This window comes from Falco cherrug, chromosome W (assembly GCF_023634085.1).
Source record: "Falco cherrug isolate bFalChe1 chromosome W, bFalChe1.pri, whole genome shotgun sequence".
Lineage (NCBI taxonomy): Eukaryota > Metazoa > Chordata > Aves > Falconiformes > Falconidae > Falco > Falco cherrug.
This window is the reverse complement of record NC_073719.1, coordinates 17,860,241-17,877,594: the sequence shown is the minus strand read 5'-3', so window position 1 is coordinate 17,877,594 and position 17,354 is coordinate 17,860,241. Positions and strand designations below refer to the sequence as shown.

At 51.3% G+C, this 17,354-nt stretch overlaps 1 protein-coding gene and 1 long non-coding RNA gene across 3 annotated transcripts; one reads left to right on the top strand and one right to left on the bottom strand.

The window, feature by feature from the left end:
- Window positions 1-1,939: 1,939 nt before the first annotated feature.
- LOC129734495 (heat shock factor protein 5-like) lies at window positions 1,940-7,831 on the top strand. 2 transcript variants are annotated; one of them, XR_008730070.1, is made up of 2 exons: window positions 1,940-2,029; window positions 7,037-7,831. XR_008730070.1 is itself a non-coding variant. In XM_055698055.1 (2 exons), exons 1-2 carry the CDS (start codon window positions 2,074-2,076, stop codon window positions 7,574-7,576), a joined length of 555 nt encoding a protein of 184 aa, XP_055554030.1. In that variant the 5' UTR covers window positions 1,946-2,073; the 3' UTR covers window positions 7,577-7,831. The 2 variants fall into 2 exon arrangements, 1 of the variants encoding a protein (XP_055554030.1); XM_055698055.1 differs by having other exon boundaries at window positions 1,946-2,088.
- Window positions 7,832-15,926: 8,095 nt separating this feature from the next.
- On the bottom strand, window positions 15,927-17,082 carry LOC129734511 (uncharacterized). The gene is made up of 3 exons (XR_008730083.1): window positions 16,967-17,082; window positions 16,453-16,576; window positions 15,927-16,049 (listed from the first exon to the last, which is right to left on the bottom strand). It is a non-coding gene; the product is annotated as an uncharacterized LOC129734511 (long non-coding RNA).
- Between the last annotated feature and the right edge of the window lie 272 nt (window positions 17,083-17,354).

Here is a 17,354-nt window from a genome sequence, read left to right as displayed (position 1 = left end):
AAAGATTACTGTGGTGGCCAGAGTGTGGAGCCTGCCTCACCAGCTGCTAACTATCAAGTCTTCTCCCAGGAGCAGGTGTCCTGAGAGTCATAGAATGGTTTGGGTTGGAAGGGACCTTAAAGATCAGCAAGGTCCCACCCCCCTGCCGTGGGCAGGGACACCTTCTATTAGTCCAGGTTGCTCCAAGCCTCATCCAGAATACTTGCTTCATTAAGGTGGCAGGTGGGAGGTGGTCCCCGCTTTGCGTTTCTATTGGTTACAGAGCATAGGCTGAAACTCATCATGATGAATTGTAGTTGTCTCTATCTCAGCTAAGGCCCCAGCCCTCTCCCGTAGTCAAGGGAAGGAAAGGGGCGTCTCAGGCGCGATTCACGTTGCTCGGTTTAGAGTTTGTCTTGGGGTGAGATTACTGGTGTCCTGGAAGTGCCTGTTTTGAAGTACTGCCTGTAGGGGAGCTGAGGGAGACCAGCGTAGATTTAGACATGAATATGGAGATCTCTCTCACTGGATGACGCTCGTTGCTTTAAGTTTAAAGGATAACTTGGCTATGTTGCTCAGGTAGAATCTTCTGGGGTGGGAGGTGGGTGTGAGAACGCGGTGAAAACATACCAAATTTTGCAAGCTGTAATCAAAACTAAAATACAGAAACTTAGGGAATCTGAGGCGTTCGAAAACTCCAGTGAATTAATCAGCGTTTCTGAGAGTGTAAGTGACATTTCACTGGAGTATGCTAAATCTTTTAATTTTCACTCTCACTCTAGGACTGTCTCAGTGGTTTTACTTCTGTGCCTGTGTATCTCTTAATCTCTCCGCTATCCTTTCTTCTGTCTATTATAACATACAGAATGCTGAAAGCGTGTTTCTTCAGATGTCCACATGAAAAAGTCTGGTTTCCTTCATCATGAGAGCACAGCAGTAAGATTAGTTTGTTTGGAAAGTGATAGTTAATTTTAAGATACGTATTTAATAAGTGAGAGAACTGAAGAATGTATGTTCAATCTTATTCTTGACTCTTTTCATTTCACTTTTGAAGTCCCATTAAATGAAATCAAAGTAGAACTTTCTGAAAAGATTTCTTTTTGTGTGTATTCAAACTTGTTTGTTAACTTCCGTGACAAAAAAATTTCCCTGGTTTTTCATTATGATTCTTATTGAAAAGTCAGTAACATAAAATATGCTCGTCTAAGTCTTTTTTTCCCCACTAGCCTTAGACCATAATTAGTTTAAGGATTTAGTTCTGTTTACTTTCAACTATCTGCAAAACCTTTGACAGTAGTAGAATCGCGTCAAAGAAATGCGTTGAAGCTTCATTATCTGAGAGTGTCTAATAATGAAAAATCAGTCGTGGAGACCATGTGAGAAATATTAGTTATTGGTGCCACCTGACAGTGCAAGTCCAATCGCACCTTTGGCATACATCTGTGCCTGTAGGGTTCATTTACATATGAAAACCTTTCTGGTGAGTGGTAGTTCAGGAGTAGTCATGATATTCTTCGGAATGACACACTCTCGGTTAAGAGAATTCATTTTCTTTGTAAGTCTTAAAATTCACATGGTCACAAGTGTGTATGTGTGTATGAACACCTAGGCTCAGCTATGTGAATACACTTTCTGTGGTGTATTGTGACAAGAAACTCAAGCAGCCAAATCAAAAAGGTGATATTAAGACAGAAAAGACTGATGATGAAGTTTCTGCATGTATGTGTGTGTTTTATCAATTTTGCAATATATATTTTTAATATATCTATACATATCTTAAAATAAGTATTTTTAAGATTAAGAAATTGGTCTTAAAATCACTTGAGAGGTAGCAATAAATTTCTGGAATTTCATTTACTGTGTGATTATTGAAATGTTTAATCAAAGTAAGCAATAGAACTGCACAGCAGACACAGGTTCCGGCAGTCTGATAGCTGTGTTTGAATTCTTGCAGCCACACCAGAGCTGTTCAGCAGCAGCCCACACAGATCCTCTGGCTGGCTGTGCTGGTCCTGCTGCTTCAGCGTGCACCCACGACAGCTTTGTCCAGGTGAGCGTAGCCTACTGAAAGGAGGTGAAAGCGAAGGAGACCGTATGAATGAACTGCAGGTTTGTACACTTGTGAAATTAAGGATATAAATTTGAAAATTGATCTGCTTGATAAAGTGAAAGTGATGTGGTTTACAAATACCTATTTCAAAGAACCACTGAATGTTAAACGGGTAGTTTTGTAATTCAGGTTAGGTTTCAGGGTAGCAGCATAGTGGGTGTCCTCATCAGTGGAGTGTTTTTTTGCTTGACTTCACCAGAATCACTTTTAGTTAATGAGCCTGCATTTGTATTGGAAGAATGCTCTTGCCTGGACAAAAAGAGATTCTTTAATATTATGAAAATACTGAGAAGCAGCTCCACTTCTTTGTCTCAGATTCCTGCAGTCCTGAGTTTGATTTGATGAACGAGAAAAATTAAGGTGACTTTTTGGAATGGGCCCCACCTCGGAGATCTCTTATTGAAGATAATTCCAGTACTTCCTGTAAACGCTTTGTGTAATTTTAGTGGAAACTGCACCTTATTTGGAGGGCCTGGCTTATCAGATATCAGAAGATCTGAAGTAGGAATGCAAGAGCTTCCTTTTTTATTACAGCATAACGCATATACTTTTTTCCCCTTCACAGAGGACAAGCGAAGCAAGTTATGCTTATGTGTGTTGAAAAAGGGTTGACCTACTCAAGCTTGATCATCCAGTTTCCTGTCTTGCAAATTTCAACCTTTGTCTTTTATTCGTGACTTCTTTTAAAAAATAAGCTTATCCAAGATGGGCAGGTTATGGCCTGGATAACACGTTAGTGTAAGGCTATAAATAGCCAACGGCCAGTCATGCCGTCGATATTGTAGTATTTATTTTTCACACCGTGCATCTTTGTCCTCTCACTTTGATCGTGAGCTGCTTTTTTCATCCAGGACGCGAGGATCCGTCTGAGCGATGGGAAGTCACAACTAAATAGCTTATCTCGGAAGGCCGAGATCAATGGGATAGTAAATCATTCCAAAGGAGTTGTCAAAGGTGGTGTTGTGGCTAGATTGAAGGATAATATACAGTGTCCAAAGGGTCTAGTAAAACTCAGTTGTTTGGAGAAGCAAGTCCGTGGGCAGTGTGTGGAGTCAGAAGAGCTTTAGGCCACTTGCTAGTGGTTGCTTTGTTTCCTGGAAACCCCCAGCAAAAAGCTGCCGAGCATCTGGGCAGAGACTGCGGGAAGGCGATCCTCTGCGTGAGAAGGCCAAAGGCGAGCAGTGCCCTGTATCAGTTCCACCAGGTCAGTAACCGGCTGTCTCTGAGCAGGGTAACACAGCTATCGTACCGCGTGGATCAACGGGACTTCTAGAGATTTCTGAGTCTTAGCATAGCATAGGTCATTTCTCCTGGAACGTGGTGACAGGCTGTGCAGGTGGTACAGAAGACAGCAGTTTGCCTGCGGTTCTTGCTGAGCTGTGGGGAATAATCAGTTTGCCTTTTGTGTGTTCTGGGGCATATACTTCCCCAAACGTCTGCTGGGGGATGTGGCAAGCTGCAGTATTGAGCATCCTGCCCTGCTGGTGTATTGATCATCCATCAGTAACCACTTGCACAAATCCTCAAAAGCGGTAAAATTCATCAGCCCTGGCTCGCTAAGCATTTTTATTGTTCCTCACAAAAAATAGAACTATTGCATGGTGTATTTCCTATCGTTCCACTCAATACCTTCCACCAGTTGCAGGAATTCAGTGCGATGCTGTTGAAGCGTGGTTTGCGGGGCGTTTTAGGCTGTTTGGTCCCGCTGTGTGCTGCTAGATAGGAGTGGCAGAGCCTATACAAAACTGCTGGACCAGTCCCGAAGACAGCGAACCGTATCGGCGCACTAGCAGTCAGCAAGCTGGTTACCAGCCCCGTTTCTGTTGGATCCAGACAGTGCTTTGTGGTCTCAGAAGGAAAAGCTGGCACTCTCGGACAAGGAAGCTTAAACCTTGTGCTGTTCCTTACTGGGTCTTGCAGAGAGCATCGCTTTTAAGTTTAGGAGAGATTAAGACAGGCGGAGTTTCTGGGTCTTGGAGGCCAGCTGCTGGGCTTGTACAGTACGGACCTGAGCTGCTGAAAGTGTTAGGTGACCCTGCCTGGAACACGGGCAGACCAGGCCGGTAACTAACTGGTTGGTTGGCTGCAGTTTGCTCTCCAGGAAAAGCTGCAGAGAATTACTGCGTGGAATGGCAAGGGGGCATAGGTGGTTATACCCAGACATGGTGGCTGATGATGGTGTATCTCACCAGGTTTCTGAAATCGGGGTTTCAGAGGTTTGTATTACACTCTCATCACAGTTGGTTACAAAACAGGGAGCTCGGGTACAACTTCTTACCCATTTTTCATTAGGGTTCTCTTAAGTGGGGTTTGGATTAGTGTGATGAATCAGTATCCTTGGGTAGGAACGAGTCTTTTGAGAGACCTCCTGCTATCTTCTGCAACAGCAGTGCTGGCAGCTCACAACCATTAGCTCAGTACTTCCCCGCTGCTTTATCATAGATGTGAACTGAGGCTACATACTGGATTTCAGCAATATTTTTTTTTTCTGCCCCCACCTCGTTTTGTTTTTTTTTTAATAGCAGCCCTGCTGTTTGATTATTGCTATTACCATGGTTATTAAGCTGTCAGTATTTCCTTGTGGAACTGAAGCAAGAGGTAACAGGAAATGGAAGAAATAAACGTGCAAGAAAAAAGAAGAAAAACTTTCTGACCTTAGTTTGCTTTTATTTGTAATAAGGAATGATAATCAGCCATGTTATTTCAAAAAGAAATCAAGTCTGAACTAATTCCGATGGCCCAAGCACTCAAGCCAGATTTGTGTAGTGCTAGCAGTCCCTGAAAAGGTGTGGTTGTGCTTTAATTCCTGCTCACGCTATGCTAATCTTATAAGTGAAATGCCCATCTTCTCTTTCACCACTTCTGCTAAGTCAGACCATTTTTCCTCTTGAGCTTGCATGACCAGCAAGCTATTAGTCTTTCAGGCCCTGACTTCTCAATCTTTTATTGGTTTTCCTTGTTTCGTTGCTGCCTCCCCTCATCCTTGTCTGTCATATCTTCTCCAGGTGAACTAAAAGGATTTAAATTGTACCTTTGTGTTGCCACTTTCTCCTGTTGGAAATACATACGAGATCCTGTAGTGCATCCAAAAGGACAATATGTGCTATAACAGCTTCAAGCTGAGGTCCCCTAAGAAGAGGCAGAAGAAGATTCAGTATGGGTGGGTGGGTTGGTTGGTTGGTTTTTGGCAGGGATGATCTTATTCCTGGACGGTTTGGTAACCCAGATCTTAAAATCCTGACTACTTATGACAGTAAACAAGCAATGCAACAGAAATGAAACACCTTGTTAACATTTTAAAAAAATAGAACTGAAAAAAAAATCAAATGAGAGGAATAGTGTTTGAACCTATCTCATAAAAACATAAAGGTGGCTTAGCCTTTAATGAAAAGATTTAGCTTAACCGAAGTTTCTCAAATTCCAGGTTTTATTTCCCCCTCCGTTTCCCCCCACCCTCCACAGTTTGTGGCTATCTACAAACTGGCACATCTACACGAATCCACACTAGGACTTGACTTCACACACCCAGAAGACGGGATCTCATCTCTTTGTGGTATCTCCATCAGGGAGAGGTCAAGTCCTTCACTGGCATTTGATCTGATACGGCTTTCCTAGTAGGTGATCCTGTAGCTTCCTCTTCTCTAATTTACTTGTCTCTGGAAGTAGCTTTTCATTAACCATGACCTCAGCTAGAAGGTCTAAGGATAGTCAGGCACTAAGGACTAATCCTTCATACTGGATCTCTTCCAAAAGAAGGCTGTATTTTAAATAGACCTGAGTTTCTGTTCAACATCATTGTATGACTTGTATTTGTCAGAAGAAATGACCCTTCTAGTGTCCTTTGACAGAGTCACCTCCGGAAGAAGTAGCAGTACAGACACTGGCTGTTAAAATGTCATCTATCATTTCACTTGGGTGGGACTTGCTGCTTTTGAAAAACTCTTTCATTGTCTTTGTTCTGTTTTAAAGGTTATTTGATATATATGAATGCTACTAAAAAAATCACCACTGGATTGCTGATTGTGTCCTGTCGTCCTGTGATGTCATTACAGTGAAAAATTGTAGTAGTGTTCAGACCTGATCTGTGATGGCAAAGGCAGTCTCTGTAGGTTCTACAAGAAGGGTTTCTGACCTGAAATTCTGTCAGGTTTTTATGCAGATTGATGCAGACTTTGGGTTGTGCCTTTGTGGGACCCTGTCATGACAGGAGAGTCCAGATGTGAGGCTGTGACAGGCAGGGCAGTTTTACAGTATTTGCTGTCATCGGTATTTGAACTCCCACTCCTCCTGGGACTGGGGCATCCCTGGGGGGCACCCCTTGTGTAGATGTGCCTATATAGGGACAATCACTTGAGGAGGAAAATGGTATTATTGGTTAAGAAGCAGTGAGTTCCTCAAGTTGTGTTGTCCATATGCACATTTACAGCACGTGGACCTTTTTCTTTTGCTTAAAAATGTTGTGGTTTATACTGATTTATTTATACTACAACAACAGGAATGCTTGAGTTTCAGAAGGAACTGAAGGCAGGTGGATTTTCTCTCTCATTTTCTATTACGTATGTGGCACGTGAAGAGGGTGGTTCTAATGTACCCCCACAGGTCCTACTAAGACCAGAAGTCTCTGATTTGAATGCTTGGGTATATTTAACACCTGCGGTGCAAAGGGTGTGCAGACAATGCATCTGCAGGCATACACCAGCTCCTGGTAAGTAACCTTCTCTCCAGGATAGACCATGAATAGAAGAAAGGAAGCGTGCCAAGAGTAAGGTGGTTAATGAAAACCAAGACAAAGTAGCAGGGTTTTTTTTCTTCTGGTTAAACTTGCTGTTTTAACTGAGAATAACAGACAATCTTTCAAGCTTTTGGATAAATGGATAGACAGAATCAATACACATCCTGTCATGGTAATTTTTTATACAAAAGTTCACTGTATTTTGTTTTTTCCAGAATCCTCCAATGCAGTCACCTTATGAAGCTGAACTGATGCCGTCTGACTGGCTATGTAATACATCTGAAGAAAACAAGAAGGCAGAAGTCAGTCTTGAAGCCATGTTTCAGGTTGCCGCTGAGGTGCATTCATCATGCAAAGCTGAAAAGGTGGGAGTGGCACCTGTAGAGAGCCAGAATTCAATCCTGGAGCTTAATGGAAATCAGGCACCGCCTGTTAATAGTTACACACCTTCTTCAACTGAGGAAAGCCAGCTGGAATGTCTCGCTCCTGTAACTTCAGACACGTCATTTCTGGTGGCAGCAGATGGAGCACTGGATTTGTCTCCGTTACAGCCTTCTGACATTCTTTGTGCTGCCGATACCACTCTGTCTATAGAAACTGCTGCTGCTGCTAAAATACTACAAGAACTTCTGACCACACAGGAAGCAGATGAAGAACGGAGCAAAGAACCACATCACCGCGCAGCTGAGTTCTCCCTCATGATTTTTCAGGAAGAATTGTTCAGTCCAGAGCAGGTAAGGGGTAAAGGGAGGTAAACCAACATCTTTCTTGAGCTAACTATATTTGATAGTAATGCTAGGGTCTGGACCGATAGCTTTTCAATATTGTTGCCTGCTTAAGAACCGAAGGCTTCTTTAATTAAGCTTTTAATGGACAGTGAAGGGTTTGCTTGGTAAAGCAAGATATAAAAAAGAAGACGGAATGAAAAAGTATCCCATGTTAATGAGCATGACATGTGTCAGCCTGTTGGCCAAGTTAGGGTGTTCATTTGCATGGGAAACATGCGTAGTGCAGGTGTATTTGTGGTGATGAAGTGGATGCTTTTTTAGGTTGTAACATACCATCTTTAATCTCCAACAAAGAAGAGTATTTTGAGAATTGCCACTGGAGGCAGATTTTTGCTTAAATTTAGATAAACGCTTAGATTGTTTCTGGTAAATAGTTGTTAAGCTCTGTTTTCTGTGGAAAGTATAGTTTATTGACATTTGACTGGTATAAAGCATCTTCATTGGCTTATACCTTGTGGTGTACAACAAGTTGTAATTGTACTTCAGTCTACCTGTAGCTGGTCTTCCCGGTATGTAAAGTTGTAAGTCTCATGAGGAGTGAGGGGCATTCTAGATGTTACTCTGTTAAGGCAGCAAATGCATGCTCTGCTTTTTTTTGGTCTTATTTTGAAAACAAAGTAAGCTCAGGAGATTGACTGCATCTGTTTCTGCTGCATGAGACCTACCTTGCATGTAGGCACTCAAAATCTCATTTTTGTGTATGCATTGAGGCTACTGTTTTATTGCTCTATCGGTAGCTTGACGCCTTCACTGAAGTTTCTAGATCGGAAATCATCAGCTGGTGCAAACCTCCCATTGTTGCTTTCAGCCAGCGTTATAAAGATTAGTCATCTTCCTCTTGGGTATCTTTCTAGAAAGGGATGTGTATTCTGATCAAGCCTCTGCATAGCTCAAGCCTAGACTAGACTGTTCTGCTCCGTACTGTGTAGGGAAGAGCACATCCCTGTGCTAGTGCATAGAGTTGGCAGCACTCCTTAATTGGTGCCCACTCAATATATTAAGCGTTGACCGCACTTTAAATGTTGTCAGTTTCGAGAATTTTTGAATTGCATTTTTAGAATGATAGGTTGTCCCTTGTTGAAGGCCTTTGGAGTCCGTGACCCGAACCTCCTTGTCAAGAACTGGGGGAATTAAGCGCATGAACCACGTAGTTGTTTGGGAGGGAGGTTTTGTATATTTGTGAGAATCCTGATGTTGGTCCTGGACTGTAACTGGTTAAATAACTGGCCTCGTTTTTTGAGCAATTGAAGAGCAATTCAGGGACTGTTGAGCGTTTTGTTTGACAGATTCCCTCTTTCTGTTAGAACTACTCTTTAACTAGTCTCCTCCTCCCAAACTCGGGAGAGGGAAGGTTAACTTAACCCCTTGCTTGTCCAGAACCTGGGGTCATGCTATGGTGCAGAACTCTCCAGAGGAGGCTTCTGTGCCTGTACTCCTCACATCAGGCTCCAGCACAGTTTTCTTCCTCATCCCTGAATCTGGAAGCACTCAGGCTTTCAGTGGCTGTTGGTACCATGTGTTTTAGAGCAAGCTTGTGACAGAATAGTGGGCGTGCGCAGAGACCGCTCTGTTCCTCTCTATAGGAGCAGAGGGGGAGCAAATTCCTCCAGTGTTCGTACAAGAGCATCAAAACAGCTCTGCTGGGTCAGACCAAAGGTTTGTCTTACCCAGCGTCAAGTGGAATGAAAAGAAAAGCCGCCTTTGTTCCCAGTTACAACACGGAGAAACACCCGTGTCTCGTGCACGTGCCTGCACCTTTTCTGACAGAAAATGGCTTTGGGGTACTATGGAAACTCCTGGGGAGAAAAAAAACCCCAAACCATTAAAACAAACGCTGCTCAGCTGATGTTGGAGACCTTGGTATTAGACACCCAGACCTGTTCTCCTCCACGCAGCTGTCACTCCTGCACCAGGAACTGCTTGCTAGTGGGTGAATCTGACAGCAGCAGCTCCCAGGCAGAGCTGGGAGCAGCCCCTGGGGACACCTTTAGGCTTTACAGCAGTGTTTGCTGCCCCAGCACGGGTCCCCTGCCCCCTGCAGGGACCAGGCAGGAGGCTGGAGGGAAGAGTCCCACCAACAGCTTTGGCCTCCAGGCTGGAGAACCCTGTCCCAGGCTCAGGCACCGCTGCCTCCGGGCTCCCCTACCCCATCCTGGGGCAATAAGGCAACTCTCTTCCTTCTACAGAACAACACTCAAAGCTTAAGGGGAGTTTCCTCTTAAGGCATTTCCTCCCTAATGCAGGTTTCCCCCAGGCCTAGAGGTTGCCACAGGGCTCTATGGTCAGTGTTCAAAGGTGTCTCAAATGCCAAAAGGAAAGTGGCTTTTCGCAGGCAACAATGCAGTGAGATTTCTGAAGCTGTGTAAAATAACGTGTTCACCTTGCCCATCAAGTGCGTTATCGTGAGGACCTGGCAAGGGCCCTGCTTTTGTACAGCAGCAGAGATGCTGTTGTAGCCACAGGACTCCAAGTTCTGGGGGCGTGAAAGGAACAAACTCAAACATCTCAGAGCTCGCCATGACATCAAAATAGCTGGCCGGGAAACCCTTCTTCGAAGCCGCTAGATGAAATGACAGGGCAGAAACGTAGAGGGAGCAAGTTTTCTCAGGAAGGGAAAGAGAAACCCCACTTTTTTTGAAACACAGATTTAGCCCCCTTAATATTTTTTCTTGTTAGATTGTGTCAGCAGTCAGACTGCAAGCACGTGATTAAACTGTTAAAACACCCAGATACTTGAGGATTATTTCCTGTATTAAATCCTCTTACAAGCAGGGCGGTCTGTTGCCCTGCGGGTAGGGTAGTACAGTGGTATGACTGGCATGACAGGCGATTTTCCTTTCCTAGTACAAGGATGCATTTATGAAGGCAACTCTGGGGTGTAAGCGGTGCCGCACAACAAAGCAGCCTGTGAAACCCAGACGTTAGCCGTTAGAAACAGGAAGAAGAGGCAATGGGCCTTTGCTTCAGACTCGGCAAAAGATTTACCAAACCCGAGGCAGGTGACAAAAAGGGAAGAGTTTCCGTGGTGTAACTTTGGTGTGGCAGGTGAGGTTTCCATCCATGTTCCTTCATGCCTCCGCCTCGTTTTGTTTGCAGATGCAGCGTTGGATCAAACTGCAAGACCAGTTTTCTTTACTGCACATGCTACTGTAGTGCAAATACCCTGTGGTTTCTCAGGACGCACCCCTAGTGCCTGATGGCTGAGATCCCCACTGGCTCCAGTAGCTGCACTCGGACCCCCCCTCACTCCACTGGCTGCACTGGGACGCACACCAGTAGCTGGCACCACAAGCCAGAGCTGCCTACGGCCTCGCCTTGACTCCAGTAGCTGGCACTCAGTCCACCCCCGCCACGTCCCCCATAGCAGGCACAGAGTCCCTTCAGCTCACAGACAAACAGGACAGGGAGTGAGATTACACAGAGAGGTCATTAAAAGAGGTTTAATGAGAAGCTCTATGAGAAGACAGGACAGACGTCATCTATGCCCTGCCACCAATCACTTGTCTCTGGGGAGACTGTGGTGTCATCAGGTCACCCGTCACCTGGAACTTCCTCAACGAGATTAGAGGGGATCAATCCCCTTGTGCCGTCGGTCAGCTCTCCCACGTACCAACCGTCTCCATCCGCGTCTCCAAAGATGTAAACGTATTGTCCAGCAACTAGCGGAAGCTCCAGCTCAGGCCGCTCGTTGGGACCATCGAAAGGATCATAGCTGTAACGAGCGATGAATGCTCGAAGCTCTGCCGGTTGTTTTCTCATAGCCTCCAGCAGGACGGACTCCTTGTCTGCTCCCAGGTTAGCCTGCTGCGGCTCGGAAACAGTGCTGTTGGATCTTTCTCCTCCCAGCCATTCCAGTTCCTGAAACAGCTGCTGGCAGCATTTCTTTAGCTTCTCAAACCGATCACTCAGTTCCTTCAGCGGGGCTGGAAACGCTCGCAGGGGTTCTCTGTGCTCCCTGTGGGCCAGCTTTGTCTCCTCATGTTCCCTCTCCAGCTGTTGACTCCTTTCTGCCCTGTCCCTCATGGCTGTCAGCTCGCGCTTGGCCGCTTCCAGTTGGGTAAAAAGACAGATGGTTGCTTGGATGGCAGAGTCTCGCTCCTCTGCCAGTCGCGCTAGCTGCCCTTTCAGGTTGGCATTTTCAGCCTGAACCTGTTCTGTCAAAGCCATCTGCCCACGCAGGCGAGCGTTTTCTTCAGCCAGGTGGGTGTTTTCATTTGTCACCTTGGCGAGCTGCACCTGCAACTCCTCACAAGCTTGCCCGGGGGTGCTCACATCAGAGGATCCCTCTTCATCTGCGGCTGCTCGGGCCTCCAGCCCCTCAGCTGCCTTCTGTGCCAAGTCGTGCCGCTTGTCCCGTGCCAGCAGAGCTCTGCTGGGCTCTCCCATTTCTCCACCCCTGGGCTGAGGAAGCAATGGCGGGCACAGTTGCTCAGCAGAGCGCTGGATGGGCAGTGGCCCGCGAGCATTGACCAGGCGATGGATGGTCACCTGCAGCTGCCTGGCTCCCTCTCCCAGCCGCAAGGTGAGGGCAGCTAGTTGAGCATTCTTCTGCTGCAGTCTCCCTGCCTCCTTGCACGCTCTTGGAGAACCGTCCTTTCCCAGTAGGCGGCTCTCCATCTCAAGGGCACTCTGTTGCCTCTCCAGGTCTTTCAGAAGACGCTGCAGGCGTCTGCTCTGCTGCAGGAGATGGCTGTATGCGCTGCCAGGCAGCATCAAGTCCTCCCGCTCCATCACCCGGAGCTGAGCACCTCTCACAGCCTGGCACGTGGCTTGTGGCCCAGCACTGTGGCTTTCTGTTGGTCTTTCCTGCAGGGCCGCCAAGGTGTGGGGCCTGTTTCTGCCAGAGGAGCAGGAGCTCTGCGTCCCCTGATGGCCCTGGTGGCCAGGAGAGCCCTCGGGCTGGGCCGTGCAGGGGGAGGCAGGCAGCTCGCGCTTGAACCGCTGCAGGATGGGTTGGGTGGACAGTGCCATCTCCTGCTGCAGCTGGTTCTGGAGGCAGCGGGTGCGGGTGGGCTGGGAGACAGCTGTGGCATTGGCTGCAGGGCTGCGTGGGGCATGGCTCCTGCTCTGCCCACTGGGGGCTTTCCCCTGCTCACCAGGGATGCCCCGAGTAGATGAGTCAAGCTGTTGGTGTCTGCTGGCTGTGGTGATGGTGGCCATCTGATCCTCCGTCTTCACTGACGGCATGGCCACATGCTCCTTAAGAGCCTCTTGGTGCTCCCGCAGCGACTTGCCTTTGCACTTGGTCTTTATGAGAGACAGCTGTGTTTTGGGGTGGCGCTCTTCCACTTGTCCCTGCTGCCCTGAAGCCACATCCCGCCTGCCCAGGGAAACTGGCACAGAAAGTCTGCCAGCAGCACCGGTGCTTTTACGTGCGTCACGCACGTGCTGACCTGCAGAGGCCTTGCCACTCTGGGCCGCCCGGACCTCCTCTGTTCTTGCCATCTTCGCCGCACCCAGCCTGTGTTCCCGATGCCACTGTGCCGCTGTCTGCTGGCTGGGTCGGTGGCTCCCAGTGCAAACCTTGTCCGGGTCCTTCCTCAAAAGGCACCTCTTTGTCTCCTTCCCAGCTGCAGCATTGGCTGCAGGGCTGCGTGGGGCATGCCTCCTGCTCTGCGCACTGGTGGCTTTCCCCTGCTCACCAGGGATGCCCCGAGTAGATGGGACAAGCTGTCGGTGTCTGCTGGTTGCAGTGCTGCTGGCCTTTCCCCTGCCCTGGGCAGAAGCTGCAGAGGCTGCTGCTGGCAGAGGCAGGAGCTTGCAGCAAGTGCTGGCAGCTCCTGGTGCCCGCGCTGCGTGCACCTTCTGTGGTGCTGCTGCCTGCCTTGCTGGCAGACGGGCTGTCTCCTCCCGCCTCACCCTGATGGAGGGCATTGCCACCCTGCACGCCGGGCTGTCCGTCTGCAAGAGAAGGCGAGGAGAGAGGCTGCGTGACTGCGGCCCTTCGCCCGTGCCCCCGTGTCCCAGCTGGAAGAGCCCCTGTGCCGGCTCCCCTGCCAGCCCCCAGGGCAGCACTCGGCCCCACAGGGAGTTCCCGCTCGGCTCCCAGAGCTGGCTGGGGAGCGCACTGCTCCGGCCATGGCCCACAGTGACTCCTGGGAGCATCCCCAGCATGCCCGGGCAGCCTGCAGGCACGGCTTGGGGGGCTCAGCTTGCTAGGTGACCGGGCCCTCCCGTCCCCTCCTGCAGCTCCCGCCTGCCTGTCGGCAGCGCCTGGACTCGGGAAGACGTTTGTCCCGGGCTCCCTCGGGCTCCCTACCTGTGCGCGTCGGCTCCCAGCGGCCTGCGAGCTCTGTGGGCAGGGGAGCCGTCGCAGCCTGTTCCCATGGGGGGACGAAGCCTGTCCCTGGCTGTCCTGCGGCGCTGCCAGCGGCCGCCTGTGGCCCATCTGCGGGCAGGAGGAGGAGAAGTCAAGGACTGGAGGCGGCTGCCTTGGCACAGCGGCCCCCACAGTGGCGGCAAGCCCGGCCCTGGCACTAAGGCAGCTCCGCGTGGCCCTGTCCCACCACCGGCCTCCCCCTCCTGCCCCGTCCCTCACCTGGCGCCGGTTCTGCAGGCCCGGCAGCCTGCTGTTGGGCTGGGGGGGGGCGTTTGCCTCCTCATGCGTGGGCATCTTCGGCGGCGCCTGCCGACGACCGGCCATGGTCACCCAGGGGAGATGCTGCCTCCTGAGGGAGTGGCTCTCCTGGGAGTGGGCACCCCAGGGCTCTGGCTCCTTAAATACCCGCGGGGTCACCGTGGGGACCCGCATCACAATGACCTCTGGGCACGCTGCGCCGCCTGCATCACAAAGCCCTGGCGATGCTGTGGAGCCTGGCGGGGACTGGCTGTGCACGGCTGTGCCCGGCGTGGGGCAGCCCCTGCTTGCCCCTCACAGAGGCCCCAGCAGGCCCGAGCCCGCACCTCCCACATCCCCCCGGTGCCAGCAGCCTCTGCAGAGCTCAGTCCTGTGTGCGTGCTGCAGCTCTGGCTGCCACCGCCCGGGGCCTTGTCCCCAGGCATGGCTCCCACACAGGGCGCCCAGGCCTGGGGACGCTCCGGTGCCCGCCTACAGCAACGCAGGGGAGGCCCGCAGGCCCGTGCCCAGAGGCCACTGGCCACGCCGAGCTGCTCCCGGCAGTCGCCATGGGCCGCGGGGTGACCAGCCCTCTCCCCAGCCGGCTCTGGGAGGTCCCTCCCAGGCTGCTCTTCTTCAGTGCCTTTCCTCCAGAGGTGGAGCGTGCACGGGCTCACACCCACAGCCAGGACGAGGGAGCAGGGCTGCCTCCCTGGGGCTGACGCTCTGTGCTCCCCTTCCAGCTGGAACGAAAAGAAAAGCCGCCTTTGCTCCCAGTTGCAACACGGAGAAACACCCGTGTCTCGTGCACGTGCCTGCACCTTTTCTGACAGAAAATGGCTTTGGGGTACTATGGAAACTCCTGGGGAGAAAAAAAAACCCAAACCATTAAAACAAACGCTGCTAAGCTGATGTTGGGGACCTTGGTATTAGACACCCAGACCTGTTCTCCTCCACGCAGCTGTCACTCCTGCACCAGGAACTGCTTGCTAGTGGGTGAATCTGATGGCAGCAGCTCCCAGGCAGAGCTGGGAGCAGCCCCTGGGGACACCTTTAGGCTTTACAGCAGTGTTTGCTGCCCCAGCACGGGTCCCCTGCCCCCTGCAGGGACCAGGCAGGAGGCTGGAGGGAAGAGTCCCACCAACAGCTTTGGCCTCCAGGCTGGAGAACCCTGTCCCAGGCTCAGGCACCGCTGCCTCCGGGCTCCCCTACCCCATCCTGGGGCAATGAGGCAACTCTCTTCCTTCTACAGAACAACACTCAAAGCTTAAGGGGAGGAGGAAAAGCCTACTTCCTCCCTCATGCAGGTTTCCCCCAGGCCTAGAGGTTGCTGCTGCCTTCTGCTCGGCTGGGAGAGGGGTTGGAGCCTTTCTCCACCTCTCCTCGACCGCCTCTCTCCTGGGCTGGGCTGGAGGGTGGGGAGTCCAAGCGCCTCCAGTGCCGAGGGCCTGCCAAGGAGCAGACGCTCTCAGCAAAGCAGACGGCAACCACAGGTGCTGTTTCCCAGAGGACCTCTTGAAAGCAGCCTGCAGCAGGACCTGGCAGCCGGGAGACCCAGCACTGCGTGCCTCTTATCACGGCCGATTTTGTCGCTTGCATCCTGCTGCCACTCTCTCCCTCACCAGCATGAGCAGGCAAACCCCTGCCCTGCAGCTGGGTGTCTGTCCTGCTCCCCCGCTCTGGAGACCTGCCGCCCTGGGTGCCCCGAAGGAGAGGGTGGCTGCTGCTCTCAGCGGTGTCAATCGCTGCCCGTACCTGGGGTTGCTGTCGGTCCTTCCCCGCAGACCAGGCTCCCCACGCCGCCCACTCTGCCTTTGCTTGCTCGAGCTGCTCTTGCCACTTGGGCCTCACTTGCTCCCACTCTGCAGGCAGCTGCCAGACCTCCTGGAGGGGACGGCAAGGCAGCAGAAGGCAGGATTAGTCTCAGCGCCTGGAACGGGTGTCCTTCGGGTCTGACCCGTGTTGCCGCCCCTTGCCTCAGCTGGTCGGTTGGCAGGGCTTTGCCCCTAACACATCGGGGGCTCTGGGGTCATTCTAGGCTCCTGGCAAACAGAGCTGCGACCAAAGCCCTGCACTGTGAACAGCCGAGAAAGGACTTGGGCATCTCCCATAGCCCCTGGGCCAGGAGAAAGTGTTTTGTGACAACCCAGGGGGCAAGGAAGATCTGAAGGAGGTGACAGACAGCCGACAAGGAGCGCACGTCCAGGGGTCCTTTCAGGCTGGCTCTCTGCACAAAGAGGCTTCTGCCGAGTCCCCAGCAGCACGGCAGCTACAGCAAGGCACGCACCTGCAGCGCTTTCTGGCAGTCGTCTGAGGATGGGAGTGTAGAGGTGGGTTTGGCTGGAGAAGCCGGCTCCTGCCTGCCTGCCTCCTTCATCCTGGGGGAGCTGCCTGGACACGGGGGGAGCGCACTGCAAAGAGGCACCAGGAGCAGTCGGCATGAGCACGGGGCAGTTTGCTCTCCCACCTTCGCCTGGCACCAAAGCTCCCCAGGCTGGCAGAAGCAGCACGCGAGGTGGGGCCATTTCTGCTGGCAGCGGGGAGCCTTTCCTGAGCCCCCTCAGATGGACGGGGGAGGTCTGCACCTCAGCTCTTGCGTGAGGGAACCACAGGGACGTGGGGTGCACTCAGCATCCGCCACCTTCCCCAGGGAGGGGCCCACAACAGGGGAAACAAGCACATAAGAGCCATGCGGCACGTGTCAGGGACCTTGCCGCGTCCCTGCAGCCGGAGTGTCCGGAGGGGAGGTCTCTCCTCCACGGGTGCAGGATCCCTTTCATCCCTTCCCACCAGGGTCTCACCTCTCAGAAGTCTTCTTGCCCAAGTCTTTCTGTCTTGTGCCTGGCCCCTGACTTGGCAGTGCAGCAAGGGAAAGCTTCCTCCGTCTCTGCAGCAGCTTGCCAGGATGCGCCTCTGCCCCTGGCAAAGGAGGAAACTCAGCAGAGCAGCCCCCTGGGGAGTGCCTTTTGACGGAGCTGTGGTCACCCAGCGCGGGGCAGGGCCTCAGCTGGGCAGCGGAGACCTGTTCCCACACCTTGTCTGAGCCTGGACTTTGCTGCAGCCTTCTTGGCCCAGGCGGACAAAGCCTTGGCCACTGCTCTGCTGACCACCGTAAAGCGAAACCTGGGCAGGAAACGATGACACAGGCTTGAAGGGTGACCCCTACCCTCTGCAGCTTCCCAGCACTAA